This window comes from Anser cygnoides, chromosome 11 (assembly GCF_040182565.1).
Source record: "Anser cygnoides isolate HZ-2024a breed goose chromosome 11, Taihu_goose_T2T_genome, whole genome shotgun sequence".
NCBI lineage: Eukaryota > Metazoa > Chordata > Aves > Anseriformes > Anatidae > Anser > Anser cygnoides.
The window spans coordinates 10,555,416-10,577,642 of NC_089883.1; the positions used below are offsets into that span (position 1 = coordinate 10,555,416).

General features: G+C 37.5%; 1 protein-coding gene across 7 annotated transcripts in view; it reads right to left on the minus strand.

The window, feature by feature from the left end:
* Window positions 1–22,227, minus strand: part of LOC106043357 (high affinity cAMP-specific and IBMX-insensitive 3',5'-cyclic phosphodiesterase 8A) — a 141,683-nt gene that overhangs the window by 26,667 nt on the left and 92,789 nt on the right. For all 7 annotated transcript variants that reach the window (XM_013192769.3, XM_048072055.2, XM_048072057.2 and 4 more), the window contains exons 3-16: window positions 20,839–21,029; window positions 19,826–19,882; window positions 17,345–17,402; window positions 15,770–15,858; window positions 15,462–15,540; window positions 13,753–13,890; window positions 8,261–8,349; window positions 6,978–7,029; window positions 6,835–6,877; window positions 5,761–5,838; window positions 4,431–4,501; window positions 3,619–3,783; window positions 973–1,021; window positions 586–721 (exon numbers count right to left, since the gene is read on the minus strand). In XM_013192769.3, coding sequence (XP_013048223.1) covers window positions 586–721; window positions 973–1,021; window positions 3,619–3,783; window positions 4,431–4,501; window positions 5,761–5,838; window positions 6,835–6,877; window positions 6,978–7,029; window positions 8,261–8,349; window positions 13,753–13,890; window positions 15,462–15,540; window positions 15,770–15,858; window positions 17,345–17,402; window positions 19,826–19,882; window positions 20,839–21,029 — 1,295 coding nt within the window. The remainder of the gene's footprint in view (window positions 1–585; window positions 722–972; window positions 1,022–3,618; window positions 3,784–4,430; window positions 4,502–5,760; window positions 5,839–6,834; window positions 6,878–6,977; window positions 7,030–8,260; window positions 8,350–13,752; window positions 13,891–15,461; window positions 15,541–15,769; window positions 15,859–17,344; window positions 17,403–19,825; window positions 19,883–20,838; window positions 21,030–22,227) is intronic.

The following is a 22,227-nucleotide window of genomic DNA, read 5'->3' on the forward strand; positions in this document are numbered from 1 at the left end:
ATGCTTTACTTTTTATCAGTAAATATTCTTCAGTTAATCTTATACATAATATGTAGCCTACTAAGTTTTTAGAATAAAGAAATTCCTTTGATCCCAGAAATGAGAATTCTGCTGAAAAGCTGTATTTGAACTGTCCAGGAACAAAAAAATACCTGCTTACATAAAGAGAACATAAATCATGGTCTGTAACAACTGATCAAATTAGGACCAGTGTGTTGTCTCTGTGTGTAGTTGCACATAATTTGAATTTGAATCCCCACAAGATAACAATTTGATTGACAGAACTTTTCTATTTTCGAAAACAGAAAAGGAAGGCTTGTAAAATGATGTTGCTTTGTTATTATACCATATCAAAGATACATAATTTTCACTTATATTGACTGGGAATCTACAGGAAAGAACATATGATGAAGCAAAAATATTTAATCAGTTCATATACAATGAGAAAATTTCAAACATTTGACTTTGAAAATATAAGTAATTCCATTTGAAAAGCAAAGGTAGAGAAATTGAAGAGCTGATTACAGGATGACATTTAAGTCAATTTTCAGCAACTTGAATTTATGAGCCCTTGAGTCTACTGACCTTTTATGGGTGGCAGCCTCAAGTTCAAAAATATCAAAATCCCAGTGTTCTTCATTTTCCATTGCCTGTGTTATCCGTGGGGGTATGTCATTGAGGGAGATTGGAGAGATCAAACTGCCAGCGACCTGATGAGTTTCTGTTGAAGAATATATTTGCAGATCACTATTAATAACCTCAAGATACACTACTATTCATTGTACATGCTTTCTTTTCTGTACAAATGCCTAGCAGGTCTCATTTCTGTAAAGCTCAGTAATGTGCAGAAAAATGTTTATAAATATAAATAAAGTAAAAACAATGCTCATAAAAAGAACAACTGATCACTTTGCATATTTCTTAACTTTTTTAATATGCTAACATCTAATTAAGTGCCAAATTAAGACTTACGTTTTGCTGACAGTATGTATTCATTCCCTGATAATCTTCGCAAACCATCCTGTTCAATGAAAGTTGAGAATTAAATGCAGGGTATTGTAAAAGAGGTATATACGATGATGACAACAAATAGTAGCACAATGACACTAGAGAACCCTGATTACAACATATCATAGTCATCAAAACTGCCTCTGCTATATCTGTGTGCACTGTTAAGATTTGCCTGTTTTACATACAGCTCATAATGGATGAGAAACTGCAAGAGGTAGGATACAATATGAACTTTGATAGGTGCAAACTTGAGTATCTCAGGTGCAGACAGAAGTCTGGAATTACAGCTTCACATCCACCCTTGTTTGGACAACACAGACACCAGGTCTGGGTGTATGCCACAAACCAGACACCGTATGTCTGTATACTTCCCTTCAACAAGCAAAGGTGGGTGGTGGGAGGGCACAGATGGAGACATGCTTCTGCTCTCCTCCCCCTGGTATTGACAGATCAGGTCACCTCAGCAGCATAAGAATCTTGTGATTTGTTGCTGGGATTACAGAGCAACAAATTACTCTGGGCTTCCCTTCTATCAAAGAACGTGTGCTTGTGTATTCTCCAGCTCAGTGCCTCCTAGGTGTAATTCTGGCATGATGCCTAATGTGAAAACTCAGCCAAAGGATTAAAACTAACTGAATGATCCATTTAATATTTACCTTTCTGCTCATAATTCTAAATGCTGTGGCTCAAATTCCGCCTCCTCTTTTGATGTATACTGTTAAGTTACCACACATCAATGTTTAGCTCATGATGTAAAAAAAAACGTTATAAAAAAAAAAAATCAGTCTTTCTGAATCCAACTCCCTATGCTATGTACCCAAAGCATAGCTGAGGTAAATGTGGATGCTGTATCTGAACATGCAATGCCTGCACATACAGGAACGGTTACAACTCATTTTTATTTTTCAAATTTGGAAGCAAATTAATCTGAAGTTCTGCGATATAAAGGAAAGGGAGTACTACCACTCTAATTGGCTCAGCGACTCTTCAATAGCACCACTGTGAAACAAGGATTTGGTACGCCAGATGCTGTGCATCCTTTAGAATCAAAGATTATTTTTTTAGGAGTTGAAATAGCAGGTGTAATTGTATCTGGAAAATCCATCTTTGAACTCCAAATGCCCTTCCCATCATGAATTCTGTGTAAGAGTTCAAATCCAATAACCTACTGCTTGTCCCCTACAACTCAGATATAGCTTCTGAACATGAAATGGAATAATAAGATTCTGGTTCCCTTTGCTGGAAAAAATATTTCTCCCAGATCATTTTAAAACTCAGCATACACCATATACCCTGAAATGAGTTTTATCAGCTTTTCTATTGCTCCATAAAATATCCTTTGTTTTATATTCAGTAAGGATTTTGTATTTTGTAATTTTGTTACCTGCATGTTCTGGGACCATGGACTGAATTACAAGCAGAATACAAACGTATGTAAAGAACAAACAATCTACAAAAAGGAGTAGCCAGCTAAGTTTATGGACTGCATCGTCAACAGGAGAAAAGATTCACTTTGAGACTCTAATGCATTGCCATTCCAACAATATTTTTATGGTTAATGTAACAATATATTTTGCCTCCTGTGCTAGTAAATTCAACCCTGTGTGAACCATTCTGATCTTCTGGAATTCTTGAAGTCTCTCATATATTTCTCCTCATTAGACATTTGCTGTGTTATTGTACAAGGCAAAAATATATTTAAACGCTTTCAAGACTTTAATGGATACTGGAAAGTTGTCTTGAGCATGAAATTGTAATAGCCCAGAGACATCTCTGAAAAGCTCGCATTTTGTGAGCCTTTTGCATCCAACACGCTGTCTTCTTTTTTTCCTGAGGTAGCCTTTTATATGCAATCTACAGACTAATGGGAACACATATCCTGGAGGCACAGGTAACATTCAGCCAAGTTCATCTAGTTATCAAAAGGAGGGCCACACTCCAGACTGTGAAGGTTTGAGTTCAATTCTTTGCTTTGCTACATGCCCTTTGTTCAATTTTGGGTACAATGCTTCTTTTTCTAATGTCCCTGTTCCTTTTTAGATAACATAATAATATATGCCACCTTCTTCAGTCCTTTTTTTGCCTTATTTATTTAAATTATGAGTTCTGTGGAGCATGATTTTGTTTTCGTGTGAACATTCATGTTCTTAGCTCAAAGCACCGATCTTTCTATGAGTCTCTACAAATTCAAATATAATCCAAGAAATAGCAACTCAAAAGCATTTTCCATTCTTCTGAAAACCCATACTTCTTATTTATACACTTTTTATATAGTCCATTCTAATCCTAATTAATAAATATACATGTCTATCTGTCTTTCTTTCTTCCTCTCCCATCTATACATTTCTAAAATGATACGCATTGGAAAAAGAGTGTTTTTACTTTGCACTTCTAGTGAAACTAATGCTTCAAAGGGACTGGCCAATTTCATTCTAGAGCTACATTAATAAAGGGGGTGGGAAGAAAACACAAAAAAGGAGTGAGCAGTTTTTAATGAAAATTTGGCGATTTTAGGCAAAGCATCTGCCAGATAATAAAGATCAAGTAACCAGGAACATCAGGCAGCAGAACATTAATCAATAGCTGTTTGTAGCAGTATATACTTACTGTCATCAACCCTCCAACGAGGTCACTTGTATGTGGATCCTCATCTTTTGTTCCCAGTTGTGGAGAGTACAATTCAGTGGTTCTTAATATCTCCAAAACTCGGTCTAAAGCTTCTGCAACTGGCATTGGACTGCTTTCTTGTGCAGCATTGATGATGTTTATTACCTAGTTTAACATCAAACATGATTTGAATTTAAAAGTAATTTAAGAAAGAACAAACACTCTCATCAATTATTATGGAAAACTCATAGCAATTAAATCAGATCTAAAACTTCAGTCCACATGTGGGGAATCAAAGTGAAAGGGATGTTAATAAAACACTGATATTTACGACTACCTTTAGGAACAAGATAACAGCCTTAAAGACAGCAGCCTTATTAATACTTTCCTGTTCAATGCACAGCCCCAAAATGACTCTGAATGGATTCAGCGTAACCTTCTTCCATTTGCCTCTGCCACTTTATAGAAGAGCTGATTTTTGACAAATCCCTGAATGGTTTTAGAAGGCAGTTTATAATGCGTAAGTAAGAAGGAGGAACTCCAGTCTCCTCCTCCACACAGGCAAGAATCCTTCAAAAGGATCATGCTGTGGGCTGGCCACAGGGAGGGCACTCTGCTACACAGCCTTGGGAGAACTCAGTTCAAAGCATCTGTTTTTTGGAGCTCCATCAGTGGACTGGTAGAAGGGGGGAAGAAGTTGCACTGGAGGCCAACACTGCCTTGTTCCTCAGTCTAGATGCTCTGTTGGAGCCTTGGGCCATGGTATTCCAGTACAGCACAACTGACAATAGCAAGCAACAGTTGCACATTACCTTGGTAATAGGTGCTTCAATAGTCATGGAATGTATCCTGGCCATAGAAGAGTGCCTCCTTTGTGAGCTGCCTGCACGGGAAAAAAAGCAGAATTAGTATCCTGAATCCAGTGACGTGGCATGACTGGAGGTTTCAGCCAAGAAATCTAGATTCATTTTCTGAACTGCTTAACCTGCTGTGCCCTTCACAAGTGATCTACTATAGAATGCATACACATGCTTGTTATGCTGGAGACACACAGGTGCAAAAAGATGCCTGCTGAACCATTGCTATCCAGATTAGAGATAAGTAGCTGTAACAGCCTGGCAAAATCATGGCTTTGTTCTTGTATTTGAACTGATTTAAATATTTAAGGAAATACTGAGTTAAAAGACTATATAGATGTGTGTGTGCATAAACTGGCAGGCTCATGTAGGTAACAATTGCATTTAGGTTATTATAAGATACAAATACTTTTCCTGCCTGGTTCAACATGACAAGTCATAATGAGTCAGCCACCATGCTGAGGTAAATCAGTGAAGCTCTTATGAAGTGAAGAAAGTTATGCCAAATTAAAATAGCAGAAGTTCTGGCCCCTTATTCATTGAAAATTAAAAAAAAATAAAAAAAAAAAAAAGTTTTATTTCAGTTAGCAATTCTGTCTTTGTAGAGGAAAGGCCCCAAAGGGATTTTTCTATATAATTATGTTGTGCACCTATAAAACACAGACAGATCTCTGCTACTTCGTACTGAACACCTCTTTAGAAAAAGAATCAATGCTATTCTTCATACTGGGGCATGATTGTATTCTCACTGCCACAGACCTCCTTCCATGTTTCACTAGTGCATGCTCCCTACACTGTAACGATCCATGCTTTAGCAGAACCATGCAAGTATCAGGAAAAGTTTTCAATACGTGACTCATCTATCAAGGTTGGGGTGCTATGATGAAATACAGTACAATACAGTGCCAAGAAAACAAAACATTTAAGAAAATTTACATCATATTTTTACCGAGAGAAGAGGTAAGAAATGCAGTCATTTGTTAGGTTTAGAGTCTGCCATTTGTACTTGGAAGTACTTCTATTGAATCTCCTAAGGTCTTCCATGCACAATGATAGATGATAGCCTTCCATTCTTCATTGGTTCAAAAAATGATTCAAAGAAGTTCAAAAGAAGAAAATGGGGCTGTTCCACAAATATAAAGTTGTTCGTAGACCAATGACTTGCTATTTTTTTAGTATATATATATACACATATATACTTATCTGTATTTATATGTGTATGCGTGCATGCATATAAAAAATTGAATATATGTTGAAATGAAAAAAATCTGCTTGTTTAACATACCATCACTCCCTCGTGATGTTGTAGATCTGACATCTAGTGATCCTTTCCTCCTGTCTTTGTGTCTGGAAGTCTGAATATCTGTTGAGAAAATTATATTGTATGATGACATAAGCTCTGCCTAAGATGTATGTTAAAGGAACCGAAACTCAGAGAAGGCCTCACAGCAGCTGAGTGACATTTAGCAGAATGCTCCAACAGATGAGGGACAATTAAAACTCATTTTTAAACTCTTGCCCAATTACACTGTCATTGTCCCAGTCATGCATTCTGACAAAACATGGCAAAGTGTTTTTGCAGAATGGATCTACCAGAGGGAAAAGTTCCGCTCTTGACACAATGTATGTGTACTTGTGAATACAACTTATGCAACACACCCGAGTTCACTCAAGTGACAACTGCCACAAAGAATTGTTGTCCCAAAGTACAATACACACTAGTAAACTAGGCAATGCATTCATATCCCTGACAGACTCCAACAGATACAGATACAACCCGTCCTACCAAGACTACACTTAAGAAGTACCTGTGGCATGGATGCCAAAGATATCTTAACAGCAGTGTTGATACGTGGGATGAGGATGAACAGTAGTGGTGGTGATACTCATTTCCTTCCCCATGGAAATACTCCACAGTACAGTTAAAAGCAATGCAAGCAGACATGCCGCAAGCTATAGGTCAGCTGTAGCAACATGCTGACTAGACAGCATCCTTGGTGTCTTTAATTTTGCCACAGGGATCCACTACCTACAACTGAAACATGACACCAAATCCAGCGATACCACAACACCAACCTGGGGCTCTCTTATTGCATTTTTGAGGGTGGGTTGCTTTAAAGCATTTCTAAGACAAATGTGGCAGGTAGAGAGAGCTTGTATTTATTTTGCTGCCTTTTGAGATGGATTCCCAGTTTACTGCTAGCTAAATAGTACTGTTCAGACTGTCCTTAGCTAAGTACTACTGCTCAGACTCGGACTATCCTGTGCAGCTGTGGTTTTCAGTCACATTCTGGCAACTGGCTTCTTTCTTTCCCCAGGTACATTTTCCATTTATTATGACAGAAGAGATGTGTCATACCTGTCTGAGATTCAGCCTGAACACGTTCACATGTCTTCTCCGCCTACAAATCAGTATGAGAAATCCAGTTAGTCAGAACTTTTCCATTATTTTGTAGTATTTAGGGCTCAAACTAAAGCAAGCATATCACCATTTTCACTTACCTTATTGTTGTCATTGCACAGTCTACTAATTGACACATAGTGTCTAATCTTTCTGCAGGCAAAAAACAGCGTGTTAATTCCCATCCAAACCTCAGCTCTAATTCAGTGCTGATACACAAAATGGGTAATAGCAACAAATTAATATAAGACAAATCCTGTTCTGGCAGGAAGGCTAGGTAGGGAATGGAAAAAAGAACAAAACCAAAACCAACCCACAGTTCTGCTGCAGGTGATAGGGAATACAAAATGGAAACATCCTTTGCAAAGATTGTTCCTTCCTCTTTCTCCCTGCCCTCCCAGCTTCTTTTGGGCAACTGTAGGATGCTTCAGGTATGATATAACTGAAAAAATATGCAACAGTGCAGTCCAAGAACTGAAACCTTCTATAGGATTTAGGGACAGGGCAATCAATCTGAAAACTAAATCTTTGATTAGCAGGGAACTTTCTAAGCCAGTTTCAAATGAGCTTAGATTTCTCCTTAAGTAACAATGTACACAGTATATATTAGTTTTACAAGTTTGGCATAATAAGCTGGAAATGTCCTCACTCTATTGATGGAGACTAGGGAACATGAATTACTTCCAAGGGATGAAATCAACCTAAAACACTTTTTTTTTTTTTTTAAAGGAAGTAACTGCATGAAGAAGCTGCATTTGGCCTCTCCTTCACATTGACACAACTTCCTAAAGAAGTGTCTCAGCCAAGTCTGGAGATAATGCACAGTGCTTTTAATTAATGTTTGTGTTGCCTTAAAGGGATTTTTATACTGCTACTGCATGTGATTTGATCCACTTTCCCAATATCATAAAGATGTACTCATCACAAATGTACCAACAACTAACATATACCTGCATGCTCCAAAATGCTTTACCTGGGGACCAAGACATGCTTGAATTTGGACCAGGATCAAAGCACACAGTAACCTCATCACAGAAAGACACCTGACAACGGCCATGAGTACGTGAGGGACATGCTACAGGTGAACAGTAGAACAGGATGTACGTTCTGGTGCTCCCCACACAACACACAGAAAGAGTCACAAGTGAGCACATCTGGATCTCTGGCTCCTTTCTAGGGAGAATTGGGAGAATTTCACATTTCTTGTACAAAACACGTAAAGGTGATTTTAACCCAAGGAATTAAATACAGAGGTCTGACGCTCCCTTCTTTGTATAAGTTTCCTTTATATTGGGATAGATAATCCAATGCCTGCTGACAGTAACTGAACTCTGAACTGAACCTTGATTCACACCTAAATCATGGCTTTAGCATTCATACTTACCCTCCCTGTCCGACAACAGGTAATATCTTCACATTTTGCTGTATGCTATCTCCATTTTTCTTTTTCGCATAGTACATTCCTTGCCATTCCTGAAAAAGGAATTCAAGCAAAAGGAAGTTCAAGATGTAATAAGCAAACCAAATACGTTCTTCTACATATTCTCCTTCATTTGGCAACTTGGAGAAGTGAGATAAAACAGGAAGAGAAGCTATAGCTTCATACCTTTCTTCACTGAAAACTGTTGTAAAATACAAAACCTAAGGGTACACCCGTAAAGGCAAAGAGTACATCAGAGGAACATGTGACAATAAGAAGCAATTTGATGAAGATGATGTTGGTTCAGAGGTTATCTCATTCCGATCTGAAGTTACTACAGAATTCCTCAGAAATGTCTTCTTGATACCCTGGCATTTTATTTACAAAATCAAGTGATTTAAGTTCCAAACAATCCTTGCATACAGCATAATTTAACTTCTTTTTTTAAACAGTAGCAGAAAATCTGAGCATCCTTTGTTACTCTTACATAGGGTGGTCATCCTTCCAAGTCTAACACACATATGAACACATGGAAGGGCACTGGATTTTGATCTTTGGCATTGTAACAGGTGGCATTTTCTGAAATCCCAGAGCACGTTGGGGTCACCTTCACCAAGAAGACTGATGGTCTAGCAGAGAAGTCACATCACTCGTTAACATGAGATATATCTGTAACTTAGAGTGCTTTGGTATCCTAATGCGTTTACTTTCCACACTGTCTGTTCAGTCTCAAACCACGTCAGAGATTTATCCTGTTTTTTTTAAGCAAAAAAGAGCTTAGAATAGCTACTGGATTCTGCCTTCCATCTGCTGACCTTCCCTCTAAAAGCTCTTTGCTCTCAGGATAACATTGAAGTAGACAATTTTTGCAGTATCAGATTGTCACTGCCAGTATCTTTTTTTTTTTTTTTTTGATAAAACTCAAATGGAAAAAGAAAAAAAAAAAGGCAGAAAGGAATTTCTCATTTTGTTGTAAGAAGTCATTTTTTTCCTCTGGAAATGAGACATTTCTTTCTAGTGTAGAATGTAAATTTTTCCAAATCCTCATCTTTTCTTTCAAATGAGGCTCAGAAAATGACCCTTCTCCCTTGTTCAAGGCATGCTTTTAAGCGAAATATTGTTAAAAAAATCACTTTTGTTATTTAAAGATTATAAAGCCAGAAGGCACCATCACGGTCCATCACCCGGCCCCAAACGAGCTGCCTGCAGTGGAGCCCACACCGCGCTGTGAAGCAGCAGAGCTCCCGTGCCCACACACAGGTGGAGCTAAAGGCAGCTCCAACAAACCCTTCTCCTCCTTACCCCTGTATTTCCCTCCAAATGCCCTCAAGACATCACTGCTGCTTCTCAAACTGTGCTACAAATGCCACAGCAAAGATATGCAACCCAGCACTGACAGACATCCCCAGGTCTCCCCTGACGTGTGGTGCCCAGGCAAGAATTGCCCCCTCACAGGGCTATTTAGGACATTTCAGGGAAAACAAGTTTGGAAAGCCCGGGTCTCCTCTGCTCATTTCTGGTAGCAACACAGCAACCTGAAACCTTCCAGCTGTGCCAGTCTCTTGTAACCTGGCCATTGACAAGGCTTACAGTCTTGCCTACGCATTTCCATCCCTTGAGTAGTTGTTGGTGTTGTGTTTTATTTAAAGCTGCAGATTTTGATCTGGGCATCTAATAAATACCAAATGATTAATAATTAATGAATCCCATATTGCATATTCACTTAATGCAAACTACCCCTGCCAGTAGCTGTCCCTCAGTTGAGCTCAACAGGCTTTAGTTCAGATCTTACCAATGTATGTGAAAATACCTTCACGAGGCACCCGATACATATTTATTTACACTGGACTGACAGATCTCACAGTCAAGCGGGCCAGAGCCCAGGTACAGAGAGAAGAGTTTTGCATCTATGCTAATTGAGCCAACAAATAAAGACTCCTGCCCGCAGAGAGCTGCATGATGACAGGCTGTGCAGAAGAAAATATGAAAGGCTTTTCCAAGGAGCTGTCAGAGAAAAGCACTGTGAATAACAAATTAGGAAGCAGACATAATATCTTCTCCTGTGAGCTGCATGAAGAATACAAATGAAGATAAGGCAAACATCACAAAATTCCACACTCTCATAATTACAAGCATGCATATCAATAGCTTCTTGACAACCAGGATGAGGCAGAGATGAATGATCGATCTCTAACCCAGGTAATAAAACCAGAATATGCACAAAGGGGTGAAGTCATAAGGGACAGATTGGATAATTCTTGCACTGAAAGTGCATGCTTTTCAAAACAGGTTCGAGTTATTCACCAATGTGCTCTTCATAGTCAACAGATAGATTTTTCAACTTGTGAATGTCTAAAACCTGTGAAACTGTGGCAGCGAACGTGAGAGGGAAAAGGTCAGCAGAATTCCAAAAAATAGGAGGCCCAAGCCAAGCTCCTGCTGGTATGTAAAGTTCTCACAGGGATGTTACTTAAACATATTTTAAGAACACCATATGCTCTCACAGAGCCTCTGTCAGCAATCCAACAGAGAGGAGCTGCTTCACAAGATGTGCTGTCAGTCAAGTCATTTTATGGTTACGGTACTGCCACACAAATACAGTCATCAGTCATTTCTGCACAGCCTGTCAGGCTAGGCTCAGATGCAAAGTAAAAACCATACATAGTAAGAAAACAACACTTTCACCCCTTATACAGTATTCTAAAAATCAATGCTGTGATTTAAGACTTCATTCAGAAGGCCCTGGTACGCATCTATCCACCAACATCATTCATTCACGCATGACAAGTAATTCCCTAATTCAGCTTTCCCTTTCAGTTTGAGGGACACTAGACAGCAACGTTCAGCAGGCTCCTTGTCGAAAACAGAACAAACTAAATTAAACACAAGGTGTCATAAAAACAATTGCACAGAGCATAACTCTGAGTTAGGAAAGAATTGCCACAGACCTTTTTTGCAGAGCTTGATGACTCCCCCACTCCCCCTGTAAAGACAGCTATCTTGCACACCATTCCCAAGGAGTGAGAGGAATTGCATGCCTTGTCTGATTTATCGATAGCTATCTACCTCACTTTAGAAAAAGTGAAACTGAGTTAAAGATCTTTGTGTCAAACTGCAGAGATCAGAGGAAGCGAGAACTCTAGTCAGAAACAGCCCTGCACATTTCATCTTAATGGATGTCATTTGAATCATAAAAGGATGAAAAAGCACAACTTGTTTTTTAACTCGAGTATGGATATGTGAAAACGCCTTTCAATAACATCGGCTTCTTGCAAATTATAGCCAGTTATAGTAACAAAAAATGAACTTCCACTTTTTTTTTTTTTTTTGCTAAGGGAAACAACATCCTGACCCACAAATCCCTATGCATCGTGCAATTAGCAATTTTTTGTGTATAATGTCTCTCAGCTCTTGTCTGGATACACTGAACTTGCTCACAGCATGATGTTTGTCAGCACAAGAAGGGAAATGCTGCAAGAGTTCATCTTCCCAAATTCCATGTAAAGACTAGATGTAGATTTTCTACAGCTTAGTTTTTCTAAAGATCGGCACATCTTACTTTCTATTATTTTTGTTACAGTACCATGTTTATTCAAAAACAAAAAAAAAACATTGAGAGGAGAATATCACAGAACACAGCTGGCTTTTTTAGTATGCTGTAACCTATGGTAACCAATATATAGTTGACTGTAATCAGAAGCAGACTTAAATTTAGGATATAAAGTAATCACAAGCCTGAAAACAACGAACAGACTAAATCAGAGTGATCCAGACAAAAGTTAGGCATTGCTGAAAATGCTGTAACACCTTGTCACAAATCATTTCAAACTAAAGCACCTTCAAAGGACTGCAGTATTTCAAAAGTTGTTCCACCCAGTCAAGCTCTACTTGCAAGTACTTCCTGTAATAATTTCATTTGTAATATGTTTTTCTATTAATATGTAGATGTGAGGCTACATAAATTGCATACTACAAAACATTCCAAAGGGAAATACGAAAACGTGCAAACAGAACATATCCAGTTAAAACAGTTTAAGCTGTTCCAGACAGACAGGTTTTAATAAGTAGTATTTCATTAGCCATCACAGTTGGAAGTCCTAGAGCCAAGAGTGAAATATGTTGCAAGGAAAGAGATAGATCAGGGTTAGATTTCTATCATTCATAGAATGAAATATGTTTCTATTATTAAAGACATTTTTATCAGCACACTAAAATATTAAGAATTTGATCACTTCATATCTTGAGAATTGATGTTGTGGTTTTAAAGCCTGACATATCTAATGTGTTTGAATTATAACTTAATAATATATACTCCCTCATAACATCGGTTTTGTATTACAAGCATTTACTGAAATAATTTTGGTCAGGCAACAAAGGTACAAAGCACCGAAATCCAAGCTACTGTCTATTGCTTGGATCTCTTCCAAAAGACCAATACACACAGAAATGAGTTACACATTCTTGTTGAAATGCACATACAATCTGCATCCAGAGCGCAGGTTTTGGTAATGAATGCTTGCGTTAAGTACACAGTATGACTCATCACAACTTTGCATTGGTGCTTTTGCATCACTGCCTGGATACACGAGTGCCATGATTCATTTTAGCATCTCCCTGCACTTTGTCAATACTAAGGTGCTTCCCAGCACCCAGTGAGCACGACCCAATTAGTTATCCTGACTCAGGTCTGAGTGTGGACCATGATGCATCTACAAACACACCAATTCCCCAATCTTTCTATTACCTCCATGGTCTCTATACAAGGCGACACGTTCAATGACACCAGAAGCACTTAGAGCTCATTGTCAAAACAAGTGAAAGCTCCTAGATGGTCCTCACACTGCAGCCACAACAGTCCCAAGGGAACATTGTGGAGCTACCAGGCAAACAGCGATGCCTCTCTCTAGTGACCTCACTTGAAGCCAGCTGCACTTTCTCATGTACTTTCTTGGTGCAACAAACATTTCTAATGGAAATCCATTAGACAGCTCCCATGTCATAAGAGGATAAAAAGTATTGGCAGCTGACACCACCTATCATTATCAAGTGATATTGAAAATGTCTTTTCTGATACTTTCACATTCTGAAGTTGCAGATCAGCTTCCACATTTCATGTTAAAATACTTCCATGTGGTTCTTTTCTCATTTGCATCTTTCTGGATAACATGTGCTTTTAGACCAATTTTCTTTGGTATGCCTACACCTTTTGCTATATACAGCATATATTATGAACAAACACAGCAAGCCAATAGTTTTCATAAAACATGTAGCTCGTCCAAACAACTAAAGAAGAAGCCCTTAAAAATGAGCATTTTTCACTTCCTTGTCTTGCTTGAGTAATCAAGCTGCAAATGCTATATTGGGCTATAAAGATGCAGGTTATGTCATGTGTCATCCCTGGACAACAGTAACTTTTACAAATAGCAAGTGAGAAGCAACACAATGTCATTACTCACCTTTCCTATCTTTATGCAGGAATTAATAGTATCTAGGAAATCAGCTTTTTTTTCATTTATAGGCACTTCTGTTAATTCCTTTCCTATTAATTCACCTATTTGATAGCCCATCACTGTTTCAAATGCAGGATTGACGTACTGTGAAATAAAAACAAACCAACATTCAACAGAATACTTAAAACACAATAGAATCCCTTTTTGTCTATTTGCTAAACTTAGATGTCTCTTTCCTAACCTGAAATAAATCTCTGTATGCATTGTTCCTGAAAGAGATATCTAAATGTTTTTTCTTTGTGGAGAAAAACATGAATGTCCATGCTAGAACAGTCATGCAGAGTGTGTGCATGTGAGCAAAGAGAGGGAAAATATGGAACCAGCTGAGTATTGCACACCTATCGTTTTGACAGACAACATAAAACCCTGAAAAATTAGCTTTTTCAGTTCTCAAACCTAAAAAACTCAAACCTACCTCAGCGTTCCTAAAATTCACAAATTAGATGGTGGGATACCATAGACACATTAAACTTATCCATTGACGAATTCTTTGCCTTCTTGTGTGCAAGAGCCAACCACCGTCACTCCCCTGTCCAGGCAAAGCTCAGCCAAACTGACTGGAAGAAGTGCAGTCTGAGAAAGCAACTTTCTCTCTCAGCTGAATGCTGCATTTCACTGTAGTTTTCTGGCCTTTGCTCAATGAAACTAAAAACTGGTATCTATGTAGCCCACACCTTCATGACTCTCACTAGCTGAGTTGTAGACACAGGACCCGTGATAACGGGATCTGAACACCTCATAACGTTCAATGTTTTGATGTGACAGATATGGAAAGGGTGCCACTGGATGCTCTCTGCTCCTAGCATTTCTCCTCTAGCCTATTATGGAAGAAAGGCCTGCCTGCTGGAGCTCCAGGACTCTTGCACATGTCAGTTCTTTTATATTCTGTCTGCAGAGTAACAAAATCTGGTCTGAAAAAGCGTATTTCCAAACAACTTAAGGATATGTTCTGTTCTTTTTGTAAAAGGGATGTAGAAAACACATCCTTCAGTGAAATTGCCATTGTCAAGATTTGGGTCAAGAGGGTACAATTTATACGCACGCTGTAACTCCCAGAGGCTTGGACTCAAGCTCTTTACTAATAATAAAACCACTCCTCACAGCCTTCATAGTGGAACTAACTCCCTTATAAAGATGATGTTTCTCAGGACTGCAGACCTAAGCACAAACTCTTTTCCATTTTTAAGCAACAATTAAATTCAAAAACAGTTGGTCCAAGAATTCTGATTCAACAAACAGCATCAGATTTATGAAAATAAACAGATAAAACTTCTTTTCTACCTTTATTTAGATAGTTAAACGATTTGGTTTGCTTTTCAAAAGCATCAGATTAACATACAATATTTTGGGGGAAAGAATGTAATCAAGTTAGCAGCTGCATTCATTTATGATGTATATAAAAAAAAACATTAAAAAAAAAGTAAATTCTTTTTTTTTCAGAAACAACTGTCCCTTAAAATTTACCTGATTTATGCTAGATATATTAAATGGAGAAAATTCTACTCTACAGCTAAATTCACTCCAACCTGATTAGAACCATTAAGTTAGGTTGGATTCTTGCACCATAAAAAAGAGTAAATATAAACGTGAATGAAATAAAATACCGTCAGCCCGCAGAGCAATTTTCTGTACTTATAAAAATAACTGGAACAAACCTGTATTACATGGTCTTCACTTGTGATCTCAATGGCTTCTTGACTTTTCTCTAATGCTGTGAATAATGAATTACAAGCCCTAGAGACAAAAAAATGACATCTGATTAGCTTTAATCCTCATAATTCTTACTGCATATGCTAATAAACTATTATAATTCCATACTAAATAAAGTTGTACTTTAAGGATTAACATATTTTCTTTAGCTAACTGACATTCTATAATTATCTACAGTTCAGTAAAATGAATGCTCTCGTAAGGATATGGCTGAACTGGAAATTTTTGTTGATGATGTTTTTGGTAAAATTACCTTAGTTTGAATTGTGCCCGCACCTCTCCAAATTCCAGCTGAATTAACTCATTGTAACAGGCCATTATATTGGAATTTTCTACATATCTCTGCAAATAAAATGTTAGAAATATTTCATTAGTCACATTTCTGTACTCAAAGGTATGAGGCTCTGTTTTCTTTTGCTTGATAGAAGATTAAAAAGGTGTAGAGATATGCCAAAAAATGAACATGTTGTAATGTAAGCAACTTGGTAAGATTACTTTCCGTAACTAGTAAAATTTTTCAGGTTACTGCATTTTGAAAAGGTGACAGAACCGCACAGCAATGAGGTTCAGACAAGCTGTTTATTCTGTGTAATTGTCAGCAGGATCAAAAGATAAGATAATCTACTTTTAGTGAATTTATAAACTTTCATGTTATTTTTTTAAAATAACAATCAAAAATAACATTGTGTCTCTGGTCAACAAAATTTAGGATTATTATGAGCTTCAAATTACTAATATTCCAATACACTGTATACATATAGGAAAGCAAAACTTCCCCAAAAATGTACCTGTTACTGGATACAATTATTCATTTGGGGCCCCATACAGCAAAGATCCAAGTATCTTTTCTCTGATGCTTTTTTGAAACTTCTTGTTTTTACCACGTAGAAGCCTGAGTGTTAAATCTTTGCTCATGATAAACTGATATAGACATTGATTTGGGGAACGGGAGGGTGGAGATTATCAAAGATAAGCCACCACATCAATGCTGCTAAACAAAACTTTGTGCTTTTCCATTAGACCAATCTCCAAGGCTCTGATCTATAAATAATTCAGAACCTGTGTTGTATTACTTCTGTGCCCACTGGAATGACTTTGTGCATACAAGTACAGTTGTTTTCAGGCTTTAACACTTCCTGTATTAGGAAGTTTTTACTACAAATAAGTAAATGGGTCCAGATGGACTGTGATGGGACAGGAAAAGATCCAACGAGCATGCAACCAAAACACTCTGAATTACAGTGGTAAATCATGCATATTTTTGTTCCATTGTCAGCTTAATGCAATAAGGAATCCACTTAACTGACACACTAATAATCACCTTTCCTGCTTAATTGGAATAGTTGCCAAGGAACAGATTCAATGTAATACTTTTCAGGTGCCTCCAAACAATAGATAATAGCACTTGACAGTGTCTGAAGCCTGTTTACAGATGTGAATTGGCATTTGATAGAAGAGATTTCCCACAGCACATTCTGTTGTTCACTGCAAGCTGCTCTTTGGTCCTGCTAGAGTAATTAGTCAATTTTGTCAATGTCATACATTAAAGCAGAGCATACTTATTTTGAAATAAGTGTATACTGAAGAAATGTCTCGGTAACACTTCTGGTATACCTAAGAATGTCCACCTACCTTGTCAGCATTATTCTATTTCTAACAATGTACAGTAGTTCAGAATTGGAAAATATGTAAGAATGAGAAGCATGAACAAGATCTACAGGTTGGATTACTGACACAAACAGTCATTGACAGCCACACTTCAGTATAGTTTCTTCCATGACAGTTCTGGAATGTCAGAGCTATCTAGCGGATTATAAAACATACATACCCTTGTGAAGCCAGCAGAGATCAGGGGCAATATTGACGACTCTTCACGATCAGCATGCCTTTTAAAGAAGGAAGATAAAGTCAGACATCATTTTTGTAATCAATTGAAACCCCAATTTGACAAGGCATTGACATACCTGCACACCAAATGGCATATTAAATGCTAGTACAGCTAGATCCTTACAGGTCATTACAAACATTTTTTTTTTTGTTTATTACAAACTTACATCTTTGGCACAGATAAGCCAATATGTTATTTTCCTGTTTTTTCCTATTTGTAAGTAATGAGCTTCTTGCATCACAAAAAGTAATTCGCAAGACTGTTGGACTGTTCCTTCTTTTTTGTATTGGATTCTTTGTTGTTTATGCTGTCCCTAGTGAAAGATACACCTGAATGTTTACATGGCCAAAGTTTTAAGAAATCACTTGTTATTTGTATATACCAAATATTAGGTAGACAACTCAAGATGCCTGAATGAGGATGGATTTTCTACTGTTGATTACCCAGCACCTGCTAGTAGGTTACTTCATGATGACATACTCCTAAAATGAGATACCTGAATCATTCTGGAAAACTTGGCTATACTAACTGTTAAAAGACGCTCAAACATATGTGAATGTATGAATGGAATCTGGAGGGAAGGTCATTATGCTAGATTTCTGTAAATGAGCAGATGGAAGCTGGTCAAGTTTAGCAGATGGCACAATAGCTTTTATTTATGTTTAAAATTTTGGATCTTATGGCACCTCATTTTTGTTTTCCATGCACTTGTTTCCTGTGCACAAAGTGAATGATGCCTAGTAAAGTACAAGGTTTGCCCAAGATTAAGCAGAGAGACAAAGGCAGGTGTCAGAAAAATTATCTCCATTCCTCATGCCAGCTATCTGATAACGCTGCCTCCCAAAAGTACAGAGAAAGAGAGCAGGCATATTGCAGGGAGGAAAAAAAAATAATAAAAAAATGACAACACCAACAAGTGAACTGTAGGAAACTGAAGGAAGATAATCCTCAGAGAGAAGCCCTTCCATATGCTATTGGCTAAATGTCAGCCTTTTTCACAAATATGCTTCTTGCAGAATGGAAGAAAACGTGTGAAAGTTCTCACTCTGTGAAATCCTAAATGGCAACTACAGAAGGCATGTGTTTAGCACACAGGAACTTGAAACAATCAACTTGGTCCCAGTGAAAGGCAAACTTACTTCTGAAGTTTCCACTAGACAGGGATACCAGACACATCTGAAAAGTTTGAGAACTGAAGCTTATGAGAACTTGTCACTGCAGGGATCTATTTATCTTGTCCCAACACACAATATGAAAATTTTCAAAAGACAAAATGAATTGCAGAGAAAAAAACCTTTTGAGCAACTCCCTAATCGTGAGTGAGCAAGCCCACCTTCCAATCTCCTAGCTTTTTGAAAGGATTTGCTGGCCCACAGAACCACAGGTGTCTTTCTCTCTGATGTACATGAAGAAGCTCTTGAGTTCGTTTGCTATTTCTCTCCTGCTCCTTTTCTTCTCTTTTCTTTTGTATTACTTTGATGACAGACAATTCTGAATGCAGAAGCAACAGTTTTCATAGTCATAAGACTTTCTCACATAAAAACAATGACGATTATATTCACAATTGAGTCCCTTGAAATGTTTAACTAGGGTCTTTTGTTCCCTAGAAATGGTGGTGGAAAACTGCATTGTTAACAGGAAATTTCAACACCTCAGAATTGGATTTTGGAATAAAAGTTTTCTGAGAAATGGACAGTCTCAAAATTGTATTTGGAGGAAATTATCTAAAATTCATTTCAAGTTAAATATATTGCATTTCTTCTACTTCTACACCTGTACAGTCTAAATAAACTCCACACTTATTTAAAGATATATAAGCAGTGTATTCAAGAGGGAGGAGGAGGAAAAAAGCATATGCACTCCTTTATTGCAATGTCTTAGCAGCCTATTTTATTTGCAGAATTTCCATGGTCAGATGCTACTTGTCACTGCTCAAATCGTTCTGTACAATGTTTTTTGGTAACTCAACAGATCTTCTGTTTGTGCTGTGATCAATCAGATTGAAGGACAGATCAAGAGAGGTTCAAAGTGTTATTCTTACTAATATCAAAATACAGATCTATGAGACAGTTCCAGAGTTCTGCAAATGGTGTTGCAGAGGTTGTTTGAATCATGCTCCTAAAACCTCCAGTTATTAGGAGAGGGGAAAAAACAAACACCAAAACCAAGTGACACCTCTCTAGTAAAAACTAGAAATCAAAAATCCTGTCCCAATCCTGTAGCCAACAATGGTGAAAACTCTATATGATATAATTACATTATCATTAGAAAAGTAAGAGGTTCTAATTCAGTTTTCAGTTTTAATTCTAAGTTTAATTCTATTTCAGTTTTAATTTTATTTTTTTTACTGTAGCATTTACATTTACAATGATAAGATTCACATTTTGTTGATCAGATTTATAAGTAAAGATGAGCATTTACCTTCGTACTACACCAATAATGACTGTATTTTCTGAGGGTTTAGTTGTTCTGATAGACCTTTAAATAAAAAGCAAGATCATTTAACATTTTTTAAAGTTCACATTTCAGAAACCATGAATGTACAGAACCTTCCTACAGTACTTTACTTAAAATATCTCACTAATTTAAGGATTATTTCACTTTACTCTGGGACAGAACGGTAAAAATGTAACAAGGCAAACAGTGCTGCTATATAGTCCATGACTGACAAAGATCTTACCTAATTACTTTATTTCAGCAAGGACAAAAGCCTCTGTCCCAGTGCCCTGAACCTACCACACTCACCCATGGTACATAATCTGACCCCATCACCCACACCCCACAGACTGTTATTTAGTCTAGACACATTCCCAAGGGGTATTTCACTGGAAAGTCATTGAAACAAGGCACCATTGCCTGTCAAACCTCTGTGGAGACACACAGAGAAGCAAATCCTTTTCCCCTTTTTTCATACTTTACAGCAGTTTGTGAAAGTATTTTTGGAGTCAGTGTGCAACTTTCCTCCTCATAACAGATTTTCAGATGTTGTAGGTATGAAAACATGCACACAAAACATTGCCTACTTGCATCTGGAGTTACTCAACAGCAAGTGACATTTCAAAAAATTCAGAATGTTAATGAAGTGAATGTATTCATTAAATTGCCTGTGGTGGCACATGACCTTTGCAGTTAATTTGACGTGTGAACATGGAACCAGGTATTGGAAAAAAACACTTCATTATGGCAACAAATTCACATGCTGTGGCTCCATGCCAGACCAAGCTTCAAATGTCCAACCAAACAACTAAAAATGCTGCTAAAAATGCAACTAAAAATCATAATCACAGCATTGAGATAACATTAATTGATGCTGCACATGAACATTTGTCCAAAACCCAGCAACATTTCACAGGTTTTATAAAAGCAAAAAAAAACCACTTTAATAATTTGTTCACTATATAGCTATGCATTAATTAGACTGAAGTGGTGCTTACCTGCATAATGCTTCTGCATCGAAGTATCTGGAATGTCTATGGTCAATAATGATAATTTCATGGTGTTTATCAAGAAAACATTCTAGCGCAGATTCAGGTGTCCTGGCAATATTACATCGAAATCCAGCTTTCTCACAAGCCCAACAGAACCCATTACTCTGGTTATCTTCTTTGGCAAACACTAAAAGTACCTGGTTCAAAGACAGATAGTTAATCACTACAAACAATTCTTACATATATAGTATTCTGTGACTTATGTCTGTTCTTAACAAGTTTTTTAAAGCTACTTCCAAGGCTTAATTCATTGTTTTTAACATAATTGCTTCCTACAGACTACTGTTTTTTATAATTGTCTGTATACAGTTTTTTCAAGTGGATAAAATATTCTGCCAAGCCATCTGTATCCACATGGGATGAAGTGGCACTCTCTTCATTAGTTGCAGAGAGAGCTTAGGCAATCAGCTGAGACAAGATGCCTGTTTTTCAGACAACGTACACAAAATAACAGTGAGTCTATGTTTCTTCTGTCAAATTTCTACCACACATCCCTTTTCTTGTTTTTTTTTTTTCTTTTTTTTTTTCTTTTTTTTTTTTCCCCTTCTTGCCAGGATCATACTCCAGCAAAACACTTGGATTACTCACCGGAGCATGCTTCACCTCATGTGAATTAATACTTAACAGTGCTTCAGTGGCATGATGAAAATTGTGCTTTCCTTTTCATCTCAATCTAGTTTCCCAAAATACTGGAAGCAGCCCACTCTGTGGGGCTTCTGGGAACTACAGACAGGCTGGTCAAGATGAACTCACGCTGGATGGAAATACCTCTGAACATGGAGTACAACCCCGCGCAACTCCTATACAAAGCTTGCCATGGGATATATATCACCCAAGGAGATTACCATGGCTGAAATCCAGAAATGGAAGACGAGATCTATGATCTGCTGTATCATAACCTATTGTGTAATTGCCAGTAACGTTACTCTCTCTGAGTCTCTTTAAAATCAACACAATGCCCACATAATTCAAAGTATGAGAAGGCCCAATTCCTTCTGAAATGTGTTTCAAATTCTAGGATGGAATACACTACAAAAGATAAACATGAAGTCTACTAATTAAGACTCCCACTGATGTGATTGTGCTTTGCATCATGGTAATATTTTATAGAGGAAAATGTATTTTGTCTGAAAGAATACAGACTGGCAAAAAAAAAGATCTATGTTAATGGTGCTTTTGTGGATGACTCAGTATATGCAGCCTTTTGGGAAAAATGGATAAACCAAACCAGCATTTGGCCTATTGTCTCAGGACACAAATCTTTCAGTAATTTAATCAAATTGCACTTAAATATATGCTTTGGTTAGACAATAATTTGGAGCATGTGCAATGCAT